Source organism: Zerene cesonia, chromosome 18 (assembly GCF_012273895.1).
Source record: "Zerene cesonia ecotype Mississippi chromosome 18, Zerene_cesonia_1.1, whole genome shotgun sequence".
NCBI lineage: Eukaryota > Metazoa > Arthropoda > Insecta > Lepidoptera > Pieridae > Zerene > Zerene cesonia.
In genome coordinates, this window is record NC_052119.1 from 7,983,963 (window position 1) to 8,011,566 (window position 27,604).

At 33.2% G+C, this 27,604-nt stretch overlaps 5 protein-coding genes across 5 annotated transcripts in view; 1 reads left to right on the forward strand and 4 right to left on the reverse strand.

Moving 5' to 3' along the window:
- The window catches only part of LOC119833759 (lysine-specific histone demethylase 1A), a 303,792-nt gene extending 287,713 nt beyond the window's left edge, over positions 1 to 16,079 (reverse strand). The window contains exons 1-10 of the mRNA XM_038357931.1: positions 15,933 to 16,079; positions 15,619 to 15,842; positions 15,094 to 15,283; positions 14,509 to 14,662; positions 14,103 to 14,231; positions 13,566 to 13,708; positions 12,621 to 12,770; positions 12,216 to 12,274; positions 11,682 to 11,906; positions 10,584 to 10,732 (exon numbers count right to left, since the gene is read on the reverse strand). Coding sequence (XP_038213859.1) covers positions 10,584 to 10,732; positions 11,682 to 11,906; positions 12,216 to 12,274; positions 12,621 to 12,770; positions 13,566 to 13,708; positions 14,103 to 14,231; positions 14,509 to 14,662; positions 15,094 to 15,283; positions 15,619 to 15,842; positions 15,933 to 15,956 — 1,447 coding nt within the window. The 5' untranslated portion in view covers positions 15,957 to 16,079. The remainder of the gene's footprint in view (positions 1 to 10,583; positions 10,733 to 11,681; positions 11,907 to 12,215; positions 12,275 to 12,620; positions 12,771 to 13,565; positions 13,709 to 14,102; positions 14,232 to 14,508; positions 14,663 to 15,093; positions 15,284 to 15,618; positions 15,843 to 15,932) is intronic.
- Positions 16,080 to 17,159: 1,080 nt separating this feature from the next.
- LOC119833761 (bursicon) lies at positions 17,160 to 18,631 on the reverse strand. Its single transcript, XM_038357933.1, has 4 exons — positions 18,496 to 18,631; positions 18,193 to 18,302; positions 17,980 to 18,105; positions 17,160 to 17,373 (listed from the first exon to the last, which is right to left on the reverse strand). Exons 1-4 carry the CDS (start codon positions 18,593 to 18,595, stop codon positions 17,239 to 17,241), a joined length of 471 nt encoding a protein of 156 aa, XP_038213861.1. The 5' UTR covers positions 18,596 to 18,631; the 3' UTR covers positions 17,160 to 17,238.
- A 2,480-nt stretch (positions 18,632 to 21,111) lies between these two features.
- Positions 21,112 to 22,012, reverse strand: LOC119833763 (partner of bursicon). Its single transcript, XM_038357934.1, has 3 exons — positions 21,865 to 22,012; positions 21,629 to 21,753; positions 21,112 to 21,432 (listed from the first exon to the last, which is right to left on the reverse strand). Exons 1-3 carry the CDS (start codon positions 21,983 to 21,985, stop codon positions 21,262 to 21,264), a joined length of 417 nt encoding a protein of 138 aa, XP_038213862.1. The 5' UTR covers positions 21,986 to 22,012; the 3' UTR covers positions 21,112 to 21,261.
- Positions 22,013 to 22,918: 906 nt separating this feature from the next.
- Positions 22,919 to 25,232, forward strand: LOC119833760 (CAAX prenyl protease 1 homolog). The gene is made up of 2 exons (XM_038357932.1): positions 22,919 to 23,158; positions 23,368 to 25,232. The coding sequence occupies exons 1-2, from the start codon at positions 23,072 to 23,074 to the stop codon at positions 24,604 to 24,606; spliced, it is 1,326 nt and encodes a 441-aa protein (XP_038213860.1). The 5' UTR covers positions 22,919 to 23,071; the 3' UTR covers positions 24,607 to 25,232.
- A 13-nt stretch (positions 25,233 to 25,245) lies between these two features.
- LOC119834084 (organic cation transporter protein-like) overlaps positions 25,246 to 27,604 on the reverse strand; it is a 6,565-nt gene continuing 4,206 nt past the window's right edge. The window contains exons 7-9 of the mRNA XM_038358368.1: positions 26,968 to 27,244; positions 25,784 to 26,065; positions 25,246 to 25,293 (exon numbers count right to left, since the gene is read on the reverse strand). Of these exons, the coding sequence (XP_038214296.1) occupies positions 25,246 to 25,293; positions 25,784 to 26,065; positions 26,968 to 27,244 (607 nt within the window). The remainder of the gene's footprint in view (positions 25,294 to 25,783; positions 26,066 to 26,967; positions 27,245 to 27,604) is intronic.

Consider the following 27,604-nt stretch of genomic DNA (forward strand, 5'->3'; position numbering starts at 1 on the left):
CAATGGATAAGTAAACCTAAGTCCTACAGGAATAAATACATTTGGAGTGAAAATACATAATCGATAACTCGAAAACCACAACAAACTTTAAACAAAACATTGAACATTCACATTTAGTAAATTGCATTAAGACTGCACCACTTTCTATTATGAGCAGCAATTTTCTTAACCACTCCAACAAAATGCAGAGCACTACAAACTTCAACGTTCTAGTTTAATTTTAACCTACATGATTCCCAATTAACCGAACTGCCAAACTTCGTGAGCATTATAAAGAAAATGCAATACTACATAGAAAATACGACTGTAACTCGGGACAGGATTAAAACTTTGCCACTTGAAAGTGTAGTGGTCACGAGACTGGAGTGAAATTTACCCTAGCAAAGTTAATATAAGCGAGATTTGTCGTATGGCGCGCGGTTAGCTCGTCTACCAAATGCTCCCAACTACCACTCGTGACTCGGTATATTTGAAAATGTCCCTTTGATTTGCCGCCTTGATCGCGATAAATGGAGACAAGTTCGCCCGCGTACTTTTTCGTACTAAATTCAAATTGCTCAAGTTCACATTTGATGCGAGATTAATTATCACTTGCAATTTACGCGCAATCTTGATTTTAAAGTATGTGGCGAAACTCCCAGCTTTAATTAAAGTTCCGCACTGGGTATATTTTATTTAATATCAACTTGACATTACGAGTAGCAGCCGTAATAGCATCATTAATTACGTTTAAAATAAAAGGAGACTTATTTGCTGTACGTTTTCAATTAACTGCAAAGATAAATTTTAAAGGGTCATTTATAATAGTTATAAGCGAGGGCACACAAAAATTGCTTCATTCAATTACCCCGCCCCAACTTCGGCCGGATTAAACAATCTCAAGAAGATTGAAATTATGTAACTTTAGAGAGCGATCCCTCAAAGACAGAAACTTACAAGAAAAGAGCTAATTAATAAAAAGTATTAAATTAATATTACCATATTGTGTCAGCAAAACTCCGAAATAATTTTGTTTCAATTAAAGTATTATGGAAAACATATTCCACTATAACCGATATGGTACATAATGTGATTACAACAGTCACAACTCACAACGTAAACAGCCACTTATTCATTAAAATACAATATTTCTATAAACATGAAATATTCATATATCTTAAAAAAACAAAATGGAATAAAACATTTGAATACAAATACAATTTTCAACTGTATCTTTCAGCGCTCTATATAAACAGCGACCAAGCGAAGCCTGCAAATGAGGTCGGAGATAGCAGCTCGGAAGTTAGTGTAAGCATAAATTAAAACAAGTGTTACCATAAAAACTTGATAAATGGCTTTTCACAGGCGGTGCGACAAAAAAGTAAAGTGACGTCAGACGCGCTAACGTATTTCATTTTACGGATTTGGCGACATCTGGTCGTTTTAGCACGAATGAATCTAACCGCTTTCGATCCAACGTATACATATAAGAGAGTCGTAGCTAACCTTTTTTAACCGACTTCAAAAAGGAGGAGTTTCTGAAGTGGATTTTAAGTTATTAGTCCTCACGAGTACTTTTAATCAATGGTCTGAGTGGATGTCTATAGTCTTAGGAGAATTTTAGCGTGAGATTTAGGATTATTACAAACCACCTTCTAAGTCTATTTTATTTTCGTTACATTTCCTTAAACTGATTTTGTACACTCGTTTTTCCTTATTAAAATAATCGATATTAGCAATGAGTAGCGAGTCCATTTCATACTTTACACGCAACATTTTACTAGCAGAATCGAAATTTTCAAGCCACATTCCATTGTCAAGGAGAGGAAATAAAATTTCTCGATCCAAGTGAAAACTGCGGTAGATTTGGACAAAGCTAGCGGAGGCATGAGAATCACGCTAGAGCGGTTATCGTTGCATGCCACAGAATTTGCCGACCGTGCCACCGTTACTAACACATGCCGGCTACGCAAATCTAGAATTTTTCGAAAAATCGAACGAACTGAGACGTATTTTTAAAATATGACTCTCAATCCTATTATTATAGTGTTGTAAAGTGACGTAGTTTGGAGATAATTTCAATATGACAAGACAAAAAGTTTATTTTCCTTTCCCATTAGTCTCAAATGGAAAAGACGTTGTGAATTTGTTTCTAGTCTAATGAAAGTTTCGTATTAGGTAGGTGACTCTATTAACCACCGAAGTGGTAATTGAGGTTAGAAACGAAATAGTTTCCGATTTGTATAAGAACGAGTGTCGCCGCTTTTCTCCCACTATTTACTTGACACTCACACTGAACGCACTATAATGCGTAACCCATACATTATAAGCAGTGTATAATTTTCTATCTATTTTCGATTGTGTCGTTTTTGGCAAATTACGAGTTGATATATGTCTGTTTTTAATTAAGAGCGCGCGCCTGCCCCGTCCACAAGACCCTTCTAACCACTTTTTTCTGTTCCGTGCTTTCAACTTATCCAAGCTAAGGTACAGCGACGAAGTTTACCGCAATTGAAGCGCATACGTCTTTTACACAGAGAAATGTAACAACTGACCAAGCAAGAACAATACACGACAAGTATTAATAAACAGGAATCCACTCATAAGAATTTAATATGTACCGCCGACATACGCGCATTTGCATCGCTTTCAAACTCGCTGTATTGTTGAGCGTAATAAATTCAACAAGACGACATCGCAGGATGTCTACGGAATGTAATACAGGTCGCAACAGCGTTTATAAAACCGCAATACGATGCTATTAGACACCCGAGTACAGGCGGAATGCTAAGCCCCCTAGTATGCGCAATAAAGCGACAAACACGTTGCATCCCGAGCCGTTCAGTCTCGACTCGAGCACACTCAAATCTCAACGAAATTCACCTAAAATAATTCAGTGTCATGAAGTGCCCTTTAACATTTGCGCTTTTCGATCGTCTGCGAATTGTTAAAAGTTCCATGTGTTATTTACTACGTCGTGAACCGTGCATATACTATCCAATTTAAAGTTACGAAATTGCAAGCTTGTGTTGTAAGTCTCATAATCATATTAATACAAGTAAACAATTTATGGAATAACGATTTACTCAAAACGTGTCAAACTGATGATCATGATCATTAGCTTACACCTTTTACAACCCAACCCAATAAAGCTACATCCAATATTTTTAAAAGGTTTCAAATTAGCGTAAAATTGCAACCACCCTGGAAGTAACTATCCGAACACACATAAGTTGTGTAATCCTCAAAGCCTCCCTTTAATTGGTTTACCACAGACCTCTATTAACGAAATAAGATGGGAAATCAGAGTATTAGCATAACAGTGAATTCAATTACGGTTCACAAAGAGGATTACAACTTTAACAATGAACGAAAAGTTAAAGCGAAGGCCCAATGAACTAGCGTGGAATAATCAAAATTTGAATGAGTGCGATTATCAAGTTAAAATTAAATTCGTATTCGTCCCTCTCATACTCTGAATTTTGCGAAACTATTTTATGAATTTAATGGGCTAGTGGGAAAATCGAATAGAAATATACAATGGGGTTAAATCTTAGAGGTAAATGGAATTAGGAGGGTTTCGCTTATCGCGTAAAGGATATTAAATATATTTAGGCTATAAATTGGGACAATTTTATAAAAAAAATGATATGTATATGCATATTGAAATTTATTCGCAAACGCAATGTATAATATCAAATGTATGGTACATTATAGTTATGTAGTTTATACAAGTTTATTATATAAGAGTTTATACAAGTTTGAATCATAAAGCACTCGTTAAGCTAGCACTGAATGGTATTTCCTTGCTTGTCAATTACACGCACTAAATGCCAGCTATGGATACATCGCACCACATAAATTCTCCTTAGTTACGAGTCACCACAAACAGCAGCCGACCTATCGCGATGGACTAGTTACTAAACCGTTTCGCCGCTAACAACTGTCCTTGCGGGCGAGACAAAGATTTCCGCTAACAATACTGATAAATTATTAGCGAAGCTCCGTGGACTCGAGATACCTATCTCTAATTTACGTCCAACAAAACGTACAAGAGTTGGCAATTTGCCACCGCCTCTTTACGCACTCTTAGAGGTGCCATTAATGTGAACTAGTGTTTTACATTAAACAGTAAGCGCCGCTCGCAGCGTCGACACCGTTGCTTTCGAACCATTATCAAGAAAGCATAATCGAAATGCATGTCCCATAATCAAGTGCTTTGTTGTAAAACGTTTTCAAACTTTTAGTATCTTGTTAAGGTTTCGTTACGGACTATTACATGCTCATAATATATCTTCTTCGGTTACTTTATGTCCCAATTCGATCGCGGTTTATTTTGAATAGCTGTAGATTTTCAAATGGTGAGTTTGTTAGTAACTTTATCAAGACTAACGTTAAACAAGTTCTAGTTATAATAGCTAAAGGATTAGTATAGTAGAAGATTTATTCTCGATTTTTAAGATAATACCAAAATAATCAAGACAGTTATGTAAATTTGAATTTTGATTTACAATCATTTATTCCGTAATCGTATGGATACAACTCTAACAATTCAAAGACCCTAGAGTACATTAATTTATTCATCGATTACACTTATAATAATCATATTATATATAATATGCCTTATGACTTGTATGTTCATCAGAACATACAAGTCATAAGGCATATTCTTATGCTCCACAAAACCGGGTCATTTTCTATGACATATTTCCTTAGACTTAAACTACTTAAGGCATCACCTTAAAGCAACATGTAATTATAGGAGTTAATGACGTCACATAACATCATAACTTCATACACATACATATGAAGTATGGTAGTAAGTACATCGCTATACCAACTAGCGGTACAGCGTTACAGCAGAGGCTAGTCTCGTGAAAGGCGTGCGCGAACAATGCGCTTGCGCAACGTGAGCGATCAGGGAACAATGCAGCTTTAATAGAGCCATTCGTCGCCTCATCGCTTATTCATCCACGCCCATTGCCTACAGTTGCGATTGATGTCCTCAACAACGTGTCAAACAACACCAAATGCCACATTTGAATATCATTTTCGGTGTGATATTAAATAGTACTTTCGTTAATTAAAGTCCAGCGATCCATAAACGGCTTACTTTTCTTTTTTATGTCACCGTCGGTAATGGAGCTGGTGAATCGCCTGATGGTGAGCGCTACCACCGCCCATGAACATTTGGGGAGGTGTAAAGTTGTTTGAAAACCTTACGCCTCTACAAATGGATTGCCGACTTAAAATTGGAAAGGGATCGAGGAAGGATTGACGAGATTAATATTGGAAAGGAATGGAAACGGTAAGGAAAAGGATATGGGCCACATTAGCAGCACTTGCGTAATTTGTTACGAATTACATTTTATTATTATATATTCCTATTCGAGGACTTTTTAAAACCACTAACGTCATTTTGTACATTCATAAATATACTATTTAAAAGCGTTTTAAATAACAGTAGTTATATTTTTATTACCTACTTTTGTTATCAAAATGCCATCTTCAATAACAATGCTGATTGAATTTAATTTCGCCTACACACCTCACATAATGGATGTCCTTACTAACTAAAATGAAATGTCACATATGAGTGCCATTGTAAATGCCCAACAAATCAGATACAATGATTTATTTCTTTTTTATTGGAGCACAGGTGTATCCAGTTTATTATTCTTAATGTGCACTAATATTTTTAAGAGGATATTTTTGTATTATTGTATTTTTAAAGTTTTCCCACAAAAACCACTTTACCGATTTCAAAAATTCTTTCACCGACCTCAGCTTCACTGAGTGAAATAGATTATGTATGTACCACGGGCGAAGCCGAGGCCAACAGCTAGTAATACTTTAATTCCCTCATTAGTATACTAGTATTTGATATTAAAAACTATTTAGTTGTATAAAACTAATGCCTGCATTACCAGTAAGAATAGTATATCCGTATTGATTCACATTTCCTATGATAACGTCATATGTTTTTTTTTTCGACTAACATATAAACGATTCGATAAAACTACTTGAAAACGGCATTGTAAATACGAACATTATTAAACAGAATAAGGTGAGTTGAGAGCCTTTATAGCCGTTTCGCTAATACTTAGCACTAATCGGAATTAATTGAGCATGTTAACACGCAAAGTAAACCTTGTTTGTGATAAGAGCAAAACGGAGAGTATAAACCTCGCGTTATCCCATATGGAAACACAAGAAGCTAAATTCACTCCTAGTATTAGAGGATCTTGATCCTGGTGCGTTCCATAGGAGCTTCCAGGATTCCTGCTATTGTGCTTTGAGTTTGGCCGCCGAGGAGGTTTTAGTGGGTAAAAATCCCACATGTTCCACTTTTTCCCCAAAGCTAGAGCATCTTTGGAAGATTTCCTCCTCGTTAAAAAAAAAAGAAAAAAAAAAGTGTTAGAGGACTACAAACATTTCAAATCAACATAGCCAACACACGACTCGAAATCCGAGATTGTGATCGTTGTTTATCCAGCCGATAAGCCAAAGGCAACATGTAGAGAAATTTTATTCATAGGCGGAGTGATAAATGGGAAAATACTCCGTTGTATCACATTCATTATTGCCTCACGCATCGCCTTATCAAAAACTTGTTGCCGCCGCGAGCCTTTCTATAAAACTATCATTTCGCCGCAACTGCCACCTCGGGGACCCGTTTTAGATGCCATATCTCATTCGTAAAGTAACAGATCTTATTATTCATGTTGGCTGCATCTTTGTTATGTGAAATCGTATGCGGCGAATGCAGAGGCCTATCCGGTTGGAGAATGTTATCAGTGATTGTTAATTATTCACGTATACATTTTTTCATCAAAAATTTATACATTTTCTAAAATTTTACAATAAAATTTTGATACGTTAATTATTACAGACTAGCTGCGCCCCGCGGTTTTACCCGCTTAAGTCCGTATCCCGTAGGAATATCGGGATAGAAAATTGCCTATATGTTAATCCAGTTGTCCAGCTGTCTACGTACCAAATTTCATTGCAATCGGTTCATTAGTTTTTGCATGAAAGAGCAACAAACAGTGTGTTTGTACACATGTGTGTGTACACATCCTTACAAAGTTTCGCATTTATAATATTAAGTAGGATAGTAGGATTGAATTAGCTAGAACATTATACCTAGATCAAATATTTTTTTTCCGGAAATGATCCGGCATCAGTTCGATTGTTAATTATTCTAAATAATTATGAGAATTAATAAATAATAATTTATCAGCATTTTTAGTTCATTCATAATCAATAAGCACAAAACTTTTGCGACAAAAATTATTTACAACTCATTACCATGAGCCAAACGCAATATTAATTTGTATATCTAAATTTCTATCAATGTACGGTGTACTATTATTTCAGTCGAATACGTTATTCTCTATTTTACTGTTTCATTTATATAACAAACAAACGAAACCCATAATTTAACTGCGTAAAATTCTATAGTCCCTTCATTTCGTAGACTCTAACATAACTTTCTCAAGAGATATATGCAACGCCACAATCGTAAACCTCTCCGTGCAGCATCACCGTATATAGACCACGATCATGCAACCAAATACGCGTTTGCATAAACTCGGAATACTTTATCCCAGTAAATATAATAATTCCGAGACAAGTCACGATAACTGAAGCGGCTAACAATCGTTCAATTTGTACGAGTACCGTCCACAACTGCACGCGACTGTACATACATAACGCACAACAATCAAGATGTCATTTTTCAACTACCCACACTCGCGGGCCAGCGGTGAGAAATATGGCCGACAACGCACGCACCGTCCTACAAAAGAATACGCGATACATATCTACACTTGAATACAGCAGTTTACTTCATCCCTTCGTATTCTTTATTAGACGGAGCACATTACGAGATGCATCTATGAATTTATAAAAGCTATACAGGGAATACCTATAGCAATGTACCTATTTCGTTTAATGAAACGTAAATGTTAATTAAATATTCCGTCAAACTAACTAATATACGAATGAACCCAAAATAACTATAAATTTCAATTAAACTACAAATTTACCGAAAGGCATTTTCAAGTCGTGAGCAAATACTTATATACTACTTATGCTTTGCTGCTTGTTTATCGTTAAACAAAAGACGACTTTTACGTGATTTAACTCGATATTCCATTTCGCATATACAATCATCAATGCGGAGGAATATGTTCCTTGAAAAAAATAAATGTATTTTAACCCTCACATTTCGAAGAATCGAGAAGAAATAAATTTGTTAATTATTACGGAAGCGAATAATTATAAGGTGTAAAGCTGTTAAACGCGTAAATTTTTGCAGCGGTCATAATGACAATTCACAGAAGTCGGTAGCAATTTATGGAAATATGGAAAATGTGAAGAGATGGTGGTAATTATTGACACGAACAATCGCCTCGGGTCGAACCGCGTAAGATCGCTCACACTAACTCGCAAATTCCACTTCCATAACGGGGTCGCTTCGGGCGTAACATTGACCGCCCATAAATTGCTTTAGATTCGCGAAAAATCGCATTATGTCGAAGGAAAATAAAAGACGAGAATACCAAACATGAATAACAAATAGAATCTATCAGACAATTAGAACATTTTAAAACAACTAAATGAACTTTCTATTAAACTTTGACCACAAATCATAAATCGAAACGAATAATGTACCCACTAAAAGCTTATATGGCCGGGAACAAGAGGACGCTCGAGTGAAAACAAATAAGATACAGAGGTGAGCTTTCCCTTTTAGGGTAACTATTTCTATTCGTTGTGACTTTTGTAAGTGACACAATGGCGCATCTATCGCGCAGGTGTTAGGGTTGTCAGCTATACAAAATGACCATTTGATTAGCTTAGCATAATGTTTCTTTGAATTTAAATTAATAAGTGCTTAATCAAATTCATAAAATAAATCATTTAAGCCAAATATGTACGATAAATATTTATGTTGCACTTATACACTGCTTAACAAGTTCCAAAATCCTTTAAATAATCCTGTTACATTTTTGAGTAGAAAAATTTTAGCTTACTTTTCAGGTCTCAAATCTCATATGAAGAAGTATCCTGTAGAAATCATTCTCGTTTTCATGACACTTTTATAAATTTACTACCTATACGCCCTAGCTCCACCCGGGTAGACATGAATCGTAATTGAAATAATAAAAACTATACTATCTTTTAAGTTGGATCAAACTGCACACGGTGTGCAAATTTGAATATAATCGGTTGAGTAGTTTAGGTGTCCATCGCAATCAATCAATCAATCATCGCAAACAATATGGCACGTAATTTATAAATATTAAGTTTTCATTATAATTATTAATACGTAAGTTTGTTGTTACAGCCCTATCTGTGCGGAAATGTTCGCTAAACGCTAACGAATACGCGCGTCTAATTGAAGTTATGGCCTGCGGCTCCCCGTGTCCTGACCGAACACTTTATTTCTAAACTAATAGTTTGTTTATGTAATGTTACGTATTTTTGTTCTAACTAAATCAATTTAATGGGTTGGTATATTTAATCGAATGTTTTGTGAAAGTTATATATACGATTAGTTTTGTTATCTGTGAGGGTTATATAAGAGAATTGATATACGATTAAATTCGAGTGAGGATAAATTTATTTATCGAACTCTTTTATTCAGATTCCAAAAAAAATTAAAAAGAAAAAAAAAACATATTTAAAATTAAGTGTTCCAACAAAGAGTTACTAGCCTACAGATTATTCATTTGTTTCGCCATATAGAAGTACGGCAATTTAAAATTTCAAAACAAATAGCTATTTATTGTATCGATTAGCCACGCTGTCAGTCAACATATTATATCGACAAGTTTGACTATGATTTATAGCTCAATTACACTCTCTCGTGTAACCTTTACTGTGCTATGGGTGTGGCCCCTCTTTAAATGTAACATTATATATAGATATGATAATTTATGTATGTCGTATTTACCAGTTTCTTATCCAAATTGTAATCTTATTCCTTAATTGTTAATAACAATAACAAAATAAAAAGGGTAATTAAGTTATTCATAGCAACTTAATGCTGATATTCTACAATGTCATTTCACAAATTCATATTGTAGTATATGCATGATATAATATATTTATAACTTATGAAGTAAGAATACAGCTATGTAATGGTTAGATTTTTTTTCAATAGATCCGTCTAGTAGTTTTTGAAAAGATTACGATCATACATACAAAAAAAAAACTTTTTCTAATATTATTTATTTAATTTTAATAACACTCGGATGGTTGACCATTTTTTTTTTTGCTTATCCACCTATGAGAAATGCACATACACCTTTCTGTATTTGATTTCTTTCTTTCCTGCATCTTGATCAATTTTTTTTTTATTTTTTTATTATAGTATCCTAATCAACCGCCATATATATATATAAGAAGAAGCTGCACCCGGCAAACGCTTTACTCTTATCATTTAGAGGTATGAAAAATAGATGTTGGCCGATTCTCATAGATACCGGATAAGCACAAAAAATTTCATCAAAATCGGTCAAGCCGTTTCGGAGGAGTATGGCAACGAAAACTGTGACACGAGAATTTTATCTATTAGAAGATATAACAAGTACCTGTCAAGTGGTTCCCGGTGAACTCGAAGTCGTCGTCCTGGTCCCAGTGCTTGAGCGACAGGTTGGCGAGCGGCGTCGCGTTCGCGAACTCCAGGTTCGCGAAGTGCCAGTCCAGTATCTGGCGGTCGCGCACCGACAGGTACACCGAGCTGCGGGGTCGTTTTCATTAATGCTATTTATAACTAGCTCTTGTCCGCAGCTTCGCTCGCATGGTACAAAATTTTCTCATCATTTTATCCCCTTGGGGGTAGAATTTATCAAAATACTTTCTTAACAGATGCCTATGTCATAACATCTATCTACATGCGAAACAGCCCGATCCGTCCAGATGTTTGGGCTGTGCGTTGATAGATCACAATGTCAGAGAGTCACCTTTGAGTTATATATATTTAGATAATTAATAGTAATTAATAAAAGATGGGATTTCAGTTTCCTTTTCTCACTCTTCCCAGTGCATTCCATCTTTCCTAGTAGTCAATCCTTACCTGACCCTTTTCCCCTTAAAAGCGGGCAGCGCATTCACAGAAGTACTGCCTCTGCGAATGTTCATGGGCGGTGGTGATCGCTTACCATCAGACGAACCACCAGCTCAGTTGTCCACTATGTCTATAGACAAACATGTCACCAATTGTCTAGTTTATAACATACTTGAATTCCCCCGATTCAATTTCGCCAATCTGGCTATTGGCAGAACAGAAAAAAAATTTGATAAGAGTTATACATTGTTTTTAATTATTTAGTAATAAGGAATATTTATAAATTTACTAGCTGCACGCCCCGGCTCCGCGCGGGGACCTAGTAATATATCGTAATTGCCATAATATAAACTATCCTATCTCTCAAGTTGGATCGAACTGCACATGGTGTGCGAATTTTATTAAAATCGGTAAAGTGGTTTAGGAGTCCATTGAGGACAAACATTGTGACACGAGATTTATATATATTAAGATATATATATATATATATATATATATATATATATATATATATATATATATATATATATATATATATATATATATATATATATATATATATATATTATTAAAATTCAATATATATATATATTATTTAAATTAAATAAAAAATTTCTCTCACCTCGGCGGGTTCGCCTCCAGCTGGGTCAACTTATCCTCAATGGTAGCGTTCTGTTTGACCATGGCCTCGTATTCGTTGCACAGTTTATTCAACTCTCGATTCAGCCTCCTCAAGTTAAACTCGTACAAGATTCCACCATCTTCTGCGGTCACTTTATCTTTGTCAGCTAGTAATGTTTCCTTCTCCGTCTTCATAGATTTGAGAAGCTCCTTTATGTCCGCCATTCTAGATACAAAGGGATATTTAATGAGTGTTTTATATGCATATATCATTTTATTTATTTTTCGAAGAAGTTTTAACTCTAATCTCACAAAGAGCTTTGGGTTCAAAGTTTAAAGAATCTTTGCTATTTTGCGTATCTTACTTTAAATAGCATTGCATACTGTTACATAGTCACTTTGATATATTATAATGTTAACAAAACTATTATATTATTATTAATCCAATCGAAGTTTCTAGAAATTATTAGAAAATTTATCATCCACAAAATTCAGCTATAATAGCAAGAGCACATCATTTATAGTTTATACTTACTTATTTATGTTATTCTTAAGTTTCTCTTGCAAAGTTATAAATGCTTTCAGGTGTGATATCTGCAAAGAAATAATATATAGTACACTGTCTTTAATTTAAAAAGATTCAGTAAATGATACTATAAAAAAATAAAATTACAACTGGCGGTCAAATTTAATTTCGTAAAGTTAAAAAATCTTTGATGGATGAAACCTAGATGAGAGTCCTACCGCATTGTAAGACTTCGTGCTTGTTTTTCTAAAATAAATTTTAGATATAATTAGGAAAAAAAGCAGACAAGAAAACTTAAAGTATTGGATAAATTAATTATCTTATGTATGTAATAATGGCATACATAACAAAGGTAATAAAATAGACTGGAATCTTTTAACAATATATTCTTGAAAATTCAAATTATAAACAAACCTGTTTATGCTTAACATTCTTCTGTTGCAGCTTAATTACCCACTCCAGGGCTTGGCCCAGAGACACTGGAGTATCGTCATAATAATTGAAGTCCACTTGGTGGGACAGGTACGAGGTAGCATCTAACAGGCGGTTAAACTCGCGCTCGACCTGAAATGCGAAATAATATAATAATGAAAATTTATCAGTTAGCCATGGTCTATCCTACTATATAATATTATAATATCATTCCTACTAGTAATATTATAAATGCGAAAGTTTGTAAGGATGTGTATGTTTGTTACTCTTTCACGCAATAACTACTGAACCTATTGCAATGAAATTTGATACGTAGACAGCTGGACAACTGAAATTGGAAACCGCGGGGCGCAGCCAGTTTGCTATATTCCAGAAAAATCTGTTCAAAAGACACAATCCCGGGCTATTCTCCCACAGTTCCCGTTTCCGTGGGAATAACGGGATAAAAACTGTTTTCTCGGGTATAGAAATTAAAGGCTTTTAACGGATTTTAAACGCGATTTATTCATTATATTATTAACCCGACGTTTCGAACTCTTTACAGCAAGCATGGTCACGGGGAGACGTTAGTCTTTAATTTCTAAATGCATATAATACTCGTGTAAAATCAAACACAAGAAAATTCTTTCTTGGGTCCCAAATTGTAATTGCCATAAATTGTAAATTTAAAAATGTCAAAAATGTATGTATGTATGAAATGTATGAAATAAATAAATAAATAAAATAAATAAATAAAAATAAATAAACTATCGTTGTCCCAAAATTCTTCCAAATCCGTTCAGTAGTTTAAGCGCGTAGAGATAAACAGACAGACAGAGTTTCACATTTTTAATTATTAATTAGATTATTTATTACAGATTTACTATCACTTAGATAAATTTTACTATGAGATATTTTTGAAGATATAGGTTAATAAAAATAGTTCACCATTTCATCCTTATGTTTCGGCACTTGGTTGCCAGTCGCCTCATACAAGGGGCATTTCTGTTTAATTTTATGCAACTCCATGTTCATTTGAACCGAGAGCGTTGTGACCGGGTTCCCGCCTAGACCAGTTACGACCATCGCTCCTGAAATGATTAATACTTTTGTACAAAATGGTCTCTATGGTAATATGATAATAATGTACTAATGGTACATTCCAGGAAGGGGGGGGAGATACCAATCCAAATTCAAAAATGAGACAAAATTACAACAATTTCCGATCAAATAGAAAAGGAATGAGAAAAAACCACAGTTATTAGGTAACAGAAAGCAAAAAATTCAGTCAATTCAGAGAATCTCCTTTGAGATACTCAAAATACAGTAGTATAGCTTAGTGACAATTACAACATAGTGGAAATAGTGTAATTGCAGAACATTTGCAAGGCCAGCTAGCAGATTTTATGTATCAATACAATTAAATGCACAAATTATCCAGTACATAATATCCCAAGGGTTTTTCATTATCATTAAATAGCTTACCAAGATCTGCTACATACGGTCCTTTACGGTACGTCACTATGCGCCCGCCGACACGCTCTCGTCCCTCCACTATGACAACTTCACACCCGAACGATTGCAATTGGCGAGCTGCGGCCAATCCCGATACACCTGAAAATAATGTAACAAAATTATGGTACGGTAAAATATCTATTATATATTACATTTTTTTTTTTACAGCAGGATCTAATTTATTTATTAGACTAATAATATTTATCAATCCACAGCCACAAATTTTACCATTCATATATGTTTGATTTTGAAAGTGTTTAAAATTGTTTTAATAAATAAATATAAGTCTGAATATTCATTGGCAGCAAAAATTCTGCCCTATTTCCAATTTCACGATTAGATTCAGAGTATCATCAACAAAATATTTCAAAATTACCTGCACCAATGATGATGACTTTAGGTCTCTGTTTTCCTTTAGGTGGTGATGGAATTGGAGAAATTCTCTCATATATGCCATAGTTTATAAAACCATGTCTTTCTAAGAAAGCATGAGTCCTCAATACCAACACTGGATCCACATTATAGGGTGGCTGAAAATTTGCAAAAAAAAGACACAATCATTAATTGTCCAAAACAATCTATGATAATCTAAAGTGTATGCAATATCATTATTATTACTAATTATAGTTTTTTTTCTTATTACTTTATTCCCTAAAAAATCTGAACAGCACAAAACGCACAAAGGCATAAATGTATTGAATTCTATAGATGCACTCATTCACTTTTATTATTTTTACCTATATACATTTGAATATTGGAGCATTATAGAAACACTAATCCTGTTTCATCAATCTCTTTCTACAGTCAACAATCATGTACAACATATTTACATTTAGACTATTGTTATGATTTAATTTGTCAATTAAGTTTCTTTGCACTGAAAAGATTGTTTTGTCTATGACCACATTAAAAGAAAAATAAAACATATATATTTAGGCAAAAACACAATTGATAAACTTACTTCCATTTTTTGAATAGCTTGCTCTTGTGTCAGTTGCTTTTTAGGATCTTCAAACCAAAGTTTCAATACACGGTTTCTTATTTGAATAAATGCTTGAGCCGATGGTCCTTGCAAATCTGAGAAGCACTCTGCTTCTAATGATGACATCTTATCAAATGGCAACCTTGACTGAAAAGCTGCACCTTCCAAACTGTAAACAATTCCATGTTTAACTATATTTTATACATAATTGTCTTTTTACATGGTTTTGTAGCTCTCAACTGACTAAATAAATTTAATTCTTAGGCTTTAATAGAACACAAAATATTATAAATGTTCATATTAACAAAATGCACTTGCATTCTAGAATTCCACGTTATCCTTTCACAGAAATTTGAAAGATATACGTTTTTTCTTGATCAAAAGTCAAGGGTAAAAGGTACGCTATACGACAAGTATTTAGTCACAAAATTTGTGAGCATAGGTGATTTGGAATTGTATTTATTAAATATTATAAATGACATATACACTTTATGTAAGAGTTACCTATTAAGCATTTCTTTATAATTTACTTCCTCAATATCTTCGCTTTTCATTTCTTCAATTATTATCGGTTTTTCTTCCTTTTTAGATTCATTCGTACGACTCGAAGAAGATTCCCTGCGACCGGCAACAGTAGAGGGACTAGATGAAATCACTTTACTCTTCTCAGACTGGTCTGATTCAGAATCCTCTTGTTTCAATTTTTCATCTATTTCGCGGGTTTCAACCTACAATATCAATAAACATAACCTCAGTATATAAACATATTTTTTTTTCGATATAATTTCATAATTGAAGATGCATGAAGTAAGAATTACCCTAGCACGCTTGCGACGACTCATTTTTAATAGATGGGTAGATTTATTACTCTCTACGTACAACTAACACAAACACAGTAAAACTGAAGAATAAATCACAAAAAGCGATCAAAACAAACTAAGTGCCAAATACCAACAGTAACAATGACTGTTGACATTGACTAAAGACTGACAAATGACAGAAGGTACTCATAGACTAGAAATGTTTCTAATGGTCCACAAACTTAGCTGTGCAAACTGTTGTTCAAACAAAAGTCCTTACAAATCTCTTCCAAAAATAATTTCAAAATAAGATTATTTTACTTACCGACCGCATCCTTTGAAAATAGAAAAGCGTGTCAGGCAATTTTCGGCTCTTATATAATATTTCATATAGAAATGGTGCGGTATAGAAGTGGTGTGGTAGATATTAAATAAACAAGCACCAATATAACTACCATTCTTACCAGTAGCAGTCTTTTCAAAACAGAATCAAGGTAAACTGTAAGTAAGTTGGCAACTAAAAATAAAAAAAAAAAACAGAAGGTAGTACTTGAGAAAAAATTTAGCAATATAGTTTAATTTTGATAAAACTTAAAAAAATGAAAATAAATTGTATTTTTAAACATTTGTACTTTATAACAATTAATTGATAAAAATTTTAGTAAAGGTAAAGCTAAAGGTCATTCTGCAATAAATTCATTACAGATCACCAAACGTTTTGAAAATTTTCGGTGCCCAAAGGTACTGGCCATATTTTGTAAGCTTAGATCAATCTTTGATCTTGTACCTTTAAACGAGCAATTCTTGTATATATATATATATATATATATATATATATATATATATATATAATTGGGATCTCGGAATCGGCTCCAACGATTTTCATGAAATTTAGTATATAGGGGTTTTCGAGGGCGATAAATCGATCTAGCTAGGAATTTTTTTTAGAAAATGTCATATTCGTGTTTTATTCGTGTTTTTTTTTCCCTGACATCTATTGGTGAATAGTAATACTATTTTGCTTCGTAGATAGCTGGACAACTGAAATAATGTCATATTCGTGTTTTTTTTTCCTGACATCTATTGGTGAATAATAATACTATTCGCTTCGTAGATAGCTGGACAACTGAAATAACACATAGGTACTTTTTATACCGATATTCCTACGGGACACGGACTTACGCGGTTTCAACCGCGGGTCACAGCTAGTAAGGATTAATACTAGGATTAAAAATCTTAAATACATGTCAATAGCCTTTATTTTCAAAGATATTTAACAACGTATAAAAGTTCGTTTCAATTATGATTGCAATGCAATGTTTAATTAGAAGTTTTTTCTGAATTGACTACTTAAAAGAGAGTCATCAGCGTAGCCGGCAATTTCTTGTGGAATAATAGCGCTTTCTTCGATACTTCCACATGGACGGCACATGCATTCTAGGGGTGCCTTCGTAGTGACCTATAACAATAAAAAAAACATTTATCTTACATTTTTTTATAATTGATCAAGCAGGCATTTGATCGCAGGTCTACCTCTGATGGAAAGTAGAAGTGATCGAGGTGATGACATGATTGCTTGAGAGTAACCTATTCACTCTCGCCTTTAAAAGATTCATATTATAACTTTTTGGAAAAACGGCCGCCGGCAGAGAATTCCAATCCTTAGCAGTTCGGATAAGGCATGAGGTGGTGAAGTGTTTAGTGCGCGAAGTTGAAGTATCCACTGTATATAAGGATGAGTTTTATTAAGTCAATAGGAGCGTAGTTTTTTAGGAATACCATCGGGACCACTAGTTTTGTCAATCTCAAGGTGTCGCAATTCATTCAGTTCTTGTTTTTGGGTAAAACTACAATAGGCATAAATGTCCCAGAATGCAGGGTGATGTTGTATGAGAATTTGACACAAAATGCGATGCTAAAAGGTCTGCTTTTTCTGCGCTGAATGAGATAAGGTTCCTAATATTTTTATAATCCATTGAGTGTTATGAATAAAGTTAATCTCATACATGTTACAGACAATATAGTTTAAGCTATAGCTCATAGACATTCACTGAAACATATTTACCTTTCTAAACCTTTTTTCTTCGCTCTTAGCTTTGGGACAGAAAAGAATGACAGTCGCTTCTCGTTCTCCGGACTCTTGGCAACAATTGCACGACCTTTCCATTTGCCAAATTTTGCTTCCAGATACCTGTTAAATATCGTGTTATCAGCTACGGATTTTTAGCAATTTAATAATTTAAACAGACTGAGAGAAAGGGGGAAGTACAATACTAACCTGTACATAGCTCGTACACTTTCCTATACAAGCATATGAAGGAATCGGCTTGGGAACGCAACCAGGATGCTGCAATACATGTATAACCGGTGTCATTTGACACTCTTGTCCTGAAATTTTTAATTATTATTTTATTAGAAATGATATGGTCCCCTACCGCTTATAGTACTCTAAGCAGAATTTTAGTTGAGAAATCTGTTTTCATATGGCCCGTACCATCGCCCAAAAATCATTGTAAATATCTATGTATAAAAACATATAAAGATACCATATAACTCTATGTAAATATTTATTGCATTTTACCTGGTGGCAGTTGGACTTCTTGACCATCAACTTTTTTTTCGTGTAAGTAGCAAGCTGAGAGTAGAATTAAGCAAGAGCAAAAGTATTTTACATTGAACATTTTTATGAGGTGTTGTGCCTTAGTGGAAATCGTTTGGTTAGTGAAATGTATTGGAAAGTCCAGCCGCTTATATTGGATTTCAGCTTGTACTTCGAAGACTCGTCGCCAATGTTATACATTAAAATCATTTTACGCGACTTGTATCCAGCAGGAACAACACGCACTCCCAACTGGGAAGACAAAGGAGCTTAATGGCTATTTAATGTACGGTAAATATAAGCATTTACTGTAAAATATGTTATCATAATATTTTTTGTTGCTTAAAATGCATTGCACCAAACTCCCGTAAGTACGTTTATTTTTAAAATAACTTTTTTAAAGGTACCTATAGATGTTTTTAATACATATTTATATTTTTTAAACATGGACGTCCTATGTATATTTTCGTAACAATGTTTTATTATTGTTCCTACTAATACTAATATTACAGATGCGAAAGTAACACTATATGCTTATCTCTTCTCGCCTAACCAGTGGCCTCATAAGCAATTTTTTTTATAATTTTCAAAAAAAAAATACACGTGACAAATGCTGATATTGTAATACGAGTGATAATAAGTTGTATAAGTAAAGAATTTCATCTAATTGATAAAGTGCTCAAAATATGCCTGGATAAAAAGTTGCCTATATGTTATTCCAGCTATCCAGCTGTCTACGTACCAAATTTCATTGCAATCGGTTCAGTAAACAAGGAATTAAATATTTTTCTACATAAAAAGTCCGCGACGTCTCCTGGGGGACCACCCCCACGTCAAATTTTAAAATGGAACCATACAAAGAATTTTTCTTTCTTTTATTTGGAAATCGGCCCAGCCGTTCACGCGTGATGGCGTGACCAAGGGAAAGAGGGATTATTTTTTATATATATATATAGATGTGTTCATACCTAGTTCAATTAATATAGATAACCTCTAAGCATCTCTAATTAGTCTGAAGTGTGCATTGGTCAAAGGTGTGAAACTTTTTTCTGGGAGTCGAGCACGCTTCGGCACGAATTGGGTCAGCTCGCACCGGGGTAGTGCCACACCCCCACAGAAAACCGGCGTAAAATAGTGGCATGCCACTGTATTTCCTACGGTGAGAGTTCACTCACCGAAAAGGAAAGCCTTTTCCCCTACCCCAAAAAGGTGGGCAGCGCATTTGCAGAGGCACTACCTTTGCGAATGTTCATGGGCGGTGGTGATCGCTTACCATCAGGCGAACCACCAGCTCAGTTGCCCGCTAATACATAAAAAAAAACTTCACAATGTTATCAAAAGTGATTCTTTTTTTTCCTTAGGTCCTTAACTACTTTTTTTACATAAAAGTATAAAAACTATATTTTTCGAGCGTATCAAATAGTTTGCAATTGATACTATTATATAATATTTATTTAGCGATAAATATAATATTAGAAATATAAAAAGGACAGTCATAGATATATAGATAGATAGTCATATCACTATTAGCGACTTTGCTGTATACTAATGAAAGAACGTATTAAAAGTCGCTTCTCGCGTCTGCTCCTATGTATGTATGTATGCTTAGATCTTTAAAATTTCACAACGGATTCTGATGCGGTTTGCTTCAAGATGAAGTAATATGAAATAACACCTGTTAAAGTACTCAGAATTTAAAACGTGAGAATCTGCGGGCAAAAGCTTGTCAACAATAAAGCCAATAAGGCTTGTTTTCGACTCGTTATATTTTTATTTGTAACAGAATCAATAAATAGAATTTAATTTTATTATAGCTAGCTAGCCTCATAGCTATGCTTAATACATACATTCATAGTTCTAATTAAAAAAGGCTCTACTAATAGTCTCCATAGGTCCATTAGTGTTAATTCTCTTCTCATTCATAATTTTCTGAGATATATACAAAAATCTTATTACAATGTTTAAGCAACATTACTCTAGGTACTTGCGTATCTAGTTGATATTTCACTGTTATTGAACAAGTTGCAGCGGAATTACAGCTTTGTGTCTTATTACAACTGATCGACTGAAGTGACTTTATTACATGACATTGTACCTGTTATTCTGTGGTCAGTCTACGGCAGAGCCTACTAAATGTTATTACGATATTTATTACCTACTAGATATTGAGTGTTATAAGGTGTACTAGATCATTGCAGTAAATTTATATCAATAATATCCCTATTAATCCAATTTACTATCTTTTTATTGTATTTTTTCTCACATAAAAACTTAACTTAATTTTGTAATTATAAAATAAAAAGTATTATTACTATTATGTTAAAATAACAAAATTAGTTATCTACATCTACACTAATATTATAAAGAAGAAGAATTTGTATTTTTGTTTGTTTGTTTATTTGTTTGTAATGGATAAACTCAAAAGTTACTTGACCGATTTTAAAAAGTCATTCACCATTAGAAAGCTGCAACTTCGCTGGGTGACATAGGCTATATATGTACAACGGGTGAAGCCAGGGCGAACTGCTAGTCATTATTATTTGAAGTATTAAAAAAGGTGTGCATTTATTAAATATTCTTTATTGTTTTCAACCAAACTTTACAAAACATAATACGTCTACACATTATTTACAAAAGGGATTGACCAATCTTTTTCCAGCGTATAAGTTATTAGTTAAAGTCGTCTTCAAATCAAATACATCTATATAATGTCATGAGGGAATCCGTCAAATTGTAATAGGTATTTATTTATCGACTGAAATCTCCACATTTATAACATTTGCATTCTGCTGGTTCCCGAAGCCGTACCTCCATGACTGCACGATCTTCGTCTACGAAGCGGAGGCCATCAGGATCGTAACAGTGAGTCAAAGTGACTAAGCGTTCTCTTAAGTAATTCTCCTTGCAGCAAAAACATTCCTGTAAAGAAAGACCAAACCAAAGATATTAAAAAATACTCGTGAACAGAAAATATTAAAAATGAGATGTAAACAGCTGAGTGCTATTTACATTCTACAATGATGTAAGTATGAATTTTATATTATATCTATAGTTGCATATAAAATACCCTATCGTATAGTTATTAAAAAATTACTTTTCTCCGATGTCTTCATACCTTCAAAAAACCTGTAGGCGTAACAACCGATGGTTGAACTTGACTGTTGCATATACCTTCGCATTTATTTACGCTTACTTCACCACTGCACGATCTTATTAGACTTCCCATGTCGTCGTATTCCTCTATAACATTTTTTTTTGTATTATTATGTATAGAAATTAAAATATAATAATTATTTTATAATGTGTGTATGTTTTCATACGTAATCTTAAATTCTTATACAAAATTATTACCTTTCGTCACGTGTATTTCTGAAGGTATAGTCTCACAATTTTCTTCTGCATAACAATTTATAACTGTTAGTAAAATAATTTCTAAAATAAAAATGGCATATTTGTACGAAGGAAAAGCCATATTTAAATATGTTTATTAGTAGGTTGTTGAGTTTTTACTGACGGAATGGTCTTTCCATCTGCTATTTATATGAAAAATATCCCATATAGTTCATGTCGCAATAATTGCTATCCCAGCGGGGATGATTTATGTGTTTAAGTATCAAAACGTGTTAAACTGAATGCTACTGTGAATTTAATATGGGTATTCATTAAAAGCCTCCGACTAGTAATGGTTGAATTTTGTCTAAATGCAACATCTATGGTATAATACCTATAACATCTAATTTTGTCAATTTAAATAAAATAAAAGATTAAATTAAATAAAAAGGATGCTATATATATACAATATACTCATATTATAACTCAAGAACGGCTGATCGGATTTTAATTATTTTTGATTTATATGTGTTTGCTTGGGTGTATGTCTCTTCTTGAATTTCGTAATCTCTACGAACTGTTATAAATTATAAAACATTTACATGGGGGGAGAGGAGCTAGATTAAGCTATATAAAAGAAATTCATGTTAATTGCACTACATAGTACTAAATAATGATGGAACAAATTTTAGCGATTTTTGTTTTGTTGAGTGTGTCTGAGATTACATTAATTAAAATATCAGTAATTTAAAAATTTGAACATCTTACAAAAAGGAGGTCTATCCGGCCCAAGCAAGGGGGAGAGCCACTATTTATAATTTTTGATGCTTTATAATTCTAAAGAAGCATAAAAATGCTGCACTAAATAAATTTAAACTATGCGGCTATTCTGCAAATAAGTTTTTAAAGACTGGCAATACAGAAAATCTAAAATAATTAAAATTGTTGGTATGAGTTCGAATTTAATTAGTTACAACTTTTCTTTTTAAACCCTTGAAATTACTTATATTGTGCGTTATGAATTACTAATTTTTTTGTTGAATTGAAAAGTTGTCTATGGTGTCTTATGACATTTTCCGGCGTTCACCATTATTCACACTATTCCGGCATCGGCAGATTACAATCAATGTCAAAGTTTGTGGATGTGTTTAATGTACACAAAAGTAATTAAAATATAGTTCGAATTTAATCACTACTTAATATCTGTTCTATTACGCCTGTTTTCATCATGTTTAATGAAGATTTGTTATTACTTCTAATTCTTGTGTTTATATGGGCTGAATACCTATGGGAGCAGTACCTATCCTTGCGTCAGGTATAATTTTATTATTTATTTATTACTGTATATGTTATATATTTAACAAATTATCTAACAGACAATAAATACGTCATATATTACAATCACTTTGCTCAATGTTGTGATTTTTATTGAAAAGATGATATTTGAGATTTTCATCGAAATTAACTTTTGTGGTTAGTTTCAGGGCATAACATTTCAATTAATCTAATTTAATCTTGTTACAGCTAAAAATATATAAAACAAACAATACTATACCTGAAGATTTAAAAGAAATGCTTAATGAAGATTCATTCAAGAAAGCTCGTGTATATGGTATTGATAAATCTCAATTTAAAATTGTTAAGGAGTTTTATAGTATAGCATTAACCACCATAATCCTGTACAATAGATGGGTTTACACAGCTTGGGCTAAATCTGAAAATATTGCAGCTATTTTCAGTATTAGTGCAGACCAAGAAATTCTTGTAAGTTGCATATTCATGACATTTGTAACACTGTTCAATTTTCTTGTGAATTTACCTTTTACTATTTATGCAACATTTGTACTTGAGGAGAAGCATGGTTTTAACAAACAAACTATTGGGTTCTTTATTAAGGATCAAATGAAGAGTTTAGCACTGAGTTTAGTTATAACATTACCTATTATTTCAGTTGCTATATACATAATAATGTTGGGAGGCAATATGTTCATTGTCTGGCTGTGGCTATTCACTACAGTTGTATCTTTGTTCTTGCTTACAATATATCCATCAGTGATAGCTCCCATATTTGATAAATTTGAGCCTCTACCTGATGGTTCCCTTAGATCTGGAATTGAAAGTTTGGCTTCGAAACTGTCATTCCCACTGTCTCAGATATACATACTTGAAGGTTCCAAACGTTCAGTCCACAGTAATGCATACTTCAGTGGTCTATTTGGTGAGAAAAGAATAGTTTTATTTGACACTTTGCTTGAAAAGCATGATGAGACAAAAAATGTTACAACAGGTTGTACGGACAGTGAGATATTGGGTGTTTTAGCTCATGAACTGGGTCACTGGAAATGTAGTCATATTTATAAATCAATAGCTCTTACTGAAGTTAATCTCTTGTTATTATTCACTGCTTTTGGATTACTTTTTAAGAATTCTCTTTTATACACAACATTAGGTTTCTCTTCTGGTCAAGAACCTATCATAATAGGCTTAATTGTGGTTTTACAATTGATTCTAGCTCCGTACAATTCCCTTTTATCATACTTTGCTACAGCACTTTCTCGTAAGTTCGAATTTGAAGCGGATAACTTTGCCGTAGGCTTAAATTATGCAAATGAATTGAAATCTTCGCTTATTAAGTTAGGGAAGGACAATTTAGACTATCCCATCTATGACAAACTGTATTCTGCTTGGTATCATTCACATCCAACTCTATTGCATAGAATAGAAAACATAAAGAAGCAAGCTTTGCATAGTAAGAAAGAATAGATTATCTTATTGGCATTTCATTGTGCATTTTTAACAGTACAATTTATATGTTTAATACTATTTTAGGACTGTAAATATGTATAGTTACTAGTCCAATCTTGCATTTTACTGTTATTTAGTTAAATGAAAGAGTTAAGCTTATGCACAATACTTTTTGAAAAATTTAGAATCTGTATTTTTTATATAAAAATCATACATATATTGTATTAAAATGGGATATATGATTTACACAAATTGATATATTTTAAGTATAAACACCTGTCACCAAAAATATTGGCTATTGTTAAAATAGGATAATAAGGTTGTGTGTAGGTACATGTATTATTTTAAAATATTCTTATTACATTAAAGGTTCTAACATTATATTTTGTTAATACAGCTTTATAGCTTTATGTTTTCTTGGTTTAATAAAGAATAATAATTTACATTGAAGTATAGCAACACCACTGGAAGGCAAGTACTGTACCACATGACACAACATTAAAGCATAAACACTTTGGTTGAGAGATCTCAGTACTTTAATGTTAAAAAAAACTTATAGGGATTTAAGATCAAGTAAAAGCCTGATAATGTACTTTTATAAATCTTCTGACATATATATTATCAATTAAATGTGTTAATAGAAATAAATATAATACATTATGCATTTCCAGCTGTTTTCTTTTCTTTTCCATGATTTTCGTTTTCCTAAAAATATTTAATAATTGTTTAGTACATATGTATATGAAATTAATTTAAATATGCAACATGTCAAATCGTAAATATGTAGTAAAACATCTCAAAATACTATTGCAATTTCATCTCTTTCGGCCTAATGGCGAAACTTAAAATCGGACAGTCGACGAGGGTGCAATTCACCAATTGCAAAATATAAAAATATTTATTATGGTAATATTAATTTTACTTGTCACCGCAAGTCTCACTATAAATATTTTTATAGCATAAAGGTATGATATAACAGCAATTTTGATTATAACGATTATCACGATACATACTATTAAGAAATTAAAGACTTTTTAACGGATTTAAAACGCGATTTATTCGTTATATTATTAACCCGACGTTTCGAACATTTGAGCGTGCGTGGTCATAGGGAGACCCTTGTCTCCCCGTTACCACGCTCGCACGCTCTTTCTAAATGTATAATACTCGCGTAAAATCAAACACAAGAACATACTTCGATACATACTAATTTAGAAAAATGTTCCGCTTCCTCCAATGTGTCTGGTAATGGATGATCCTTAGTTTCTGGCAAGGGCACGAGCAGTGCCAATTGACAAAACGACATCACAGCAAGTATAATAAGCGGTAAATCAGCTATAACCTCATCCAGGCTGACCACCCCCGGGGCTATCATTGAAGCGATTCGAGCGAAGGTTGTCACACCTCCAACACCCGCATTCCGGCCAAGTGTCGGAAATAATTCCCCAGAGTACAAATATAGAGCTGGTACTGTACCCTGGGTTAAGAAGATTTAACAATATAACAAAACAAAAAATAAAAATTTGTGGAAGCTGCATCAAAACTGTAAGGGCATTTTATAAAAGTAACATTTTGGAGTTAGTGTAAAAGTTGAAAAATTCATTATTCAACTTCAATGCTATTGTTATTGTGATCAAGGGATATAAATATGGGGTAACAAGGTAGATATCAAATGTGATTACATAATTGTTAAAACCAGGATCTTGATCATTAAAAATATTGAATGAAATAGTCGAATTTAATATTATATGTATCTAGCCGGTTGAGGATTGACCTTTTAAACCATGGTTTTTTTATGATTTATTGAAAATTTAACATTGTCAAGGTTAAACGCATTAATTTATTCTTAATCAAATAATGATTAATGGGTTACCTAAATAACAAGTAATGTTTTAAGTTGATGCATTTATTGCATTTATATGCGCTTACAGGAAAACGGGGCAACCACCAGCTCGGTTGCCCCTCTAGCACGAAAAATTGCGGCATACTTATGGTAATGAAGAATTTATTTTTAGAAATTAATTTCTTAATAAAAAAAAATCTAATAAATTTTAAACGTTTATTTACAAACCTGATCCGGGTTTAACTATGGTTTTTTGACTTTTATAGAAGAGCTCACATTGTACGTAACAGGCACTTGGGAATTTGCTACATAATCCATACTATCCTACTTATATTATAAATGCGAAAGTTTGTAACATTATAAAGCTGAAGAGTTTATTTGTTTGAACGCACTAATCTCAGGAACTACAGGTCCGATTTGAAAAATTATTTCAGTGTTAGATAGCCCATTTATTGAGAAAGGCTAAATGCTATATATGTACCATGGGCGAAGCTGGGGTGGACCGCAAGTAAAAGGATAAAATGGTAAATGTTTACCGATAAACTAGCGAACCCGACGCCAGCTACAATTAATCGAGGCCAATCATTGGCATACATTTCCTTTGGTATGATCAGAATAGTCAAGAAACAAGTTGATGTTATTATTTGAAATATCCAAACAGTTGTTTTACGTCCATATCTCATTATTATAAAGAGGCATAACATACACCCAGGTAGAGCAATAAGACCGCTTAAAAAAATCATAAGGTACAGGTTTGTAGCTATGTAACCCAGGTATTGCGAGAATGTGAAGAAGGCTAGACCAGTGCAGAACCTGCAAAAAATATTAATCGATAAAAACTTTGAAAAACACATAAAAAAATGCAATAACATAAATAAAAACGTAAAGTCCGATTAAAACAACCAGTCATCAGCCAAAAATAAATTATTACTGTGTTATTAATAACAATGAACCAACTGGTTATGAGATATATCCTGTATTCAAAATCTTACAGATATTTGCTGTGTACAAATTGGCTTCTCGAGAGTTGAGAGGGGCTCTCAACTCATGGTATTACATAACGTAAATCTTATACCTTTAAACGAGCAATTCTTGTATATATATATATATATCTATATATATAATTGGAATCTCGGAATCGGCTCCAACGATTTTCATGAAATTTAGTATATA

What these genes read in the sequence shown, in the direction of transcription:
- LOC119833761 (XM_038357933.1), bottom strand. Translation starts at nt 18,595, where the DNA reads ATGTTCAATGTAAAATACTTTTGCTCTTGCTTAATTCTACTCTCAGCT. An exon ending in AGAAGTCCAACTGCCACCAG is followed by an intron (nt 18,303 to 18,495) that starts GTAAAATGCAAT and finishes TAAAAATTTCAG; the next exon opens with GACAAGAGTGTCAAATGACA. An exon ending in AGTGTACGAGCTATGTACAG is followed by an intron (nt 18,106 to 18,192) that starts GTTAGTATTGTA and finishes GATATTTAACAG; the next exon opens with GTATCTGGAAGCAAAATTTG.
- LOC119833763 (XM_038357934.1), bottom strand. Translation starts at nt 21,985, where the DNA reads ATGGCTTTTCCTTCGTACAAATATGCCATTTTTATTTTAGAAATTATT. An exon ending in AGAAATACACGTGACGAAAG is followed by an intron (nt 21,754 to 21,864) that starts GTAATAATTTTG and finishes AAAATGTTATAG; the next exon opens with AGGAATACGACGACATGGGA. An exon ending in CGCCTACAGGTTTTTTGAAG is followed by an intron (nt 21,433 to 21,628) that starts GTATGAAGACAT and finishes CTTTCTTTACAG; the next exon opens with GAATGTTTTTGCTGCAAGGA.
- LOC119833760 (XM_038357932.1), top strand. Translation starts at nt 23,072, where the DNA reads ATGTTTAATGAAGATTTGTTATTACTTCTAATTCTTGTGTTTATATGG. An exon ending in AGTACCTATCCTTGCGTCAG is followed by an intron (nt 23,159 to 23,367) that starts GTATAATTTTAT and finishes ATCTTGTTACAG; the next exon opens with CTAAAAATATATAAAACAAA.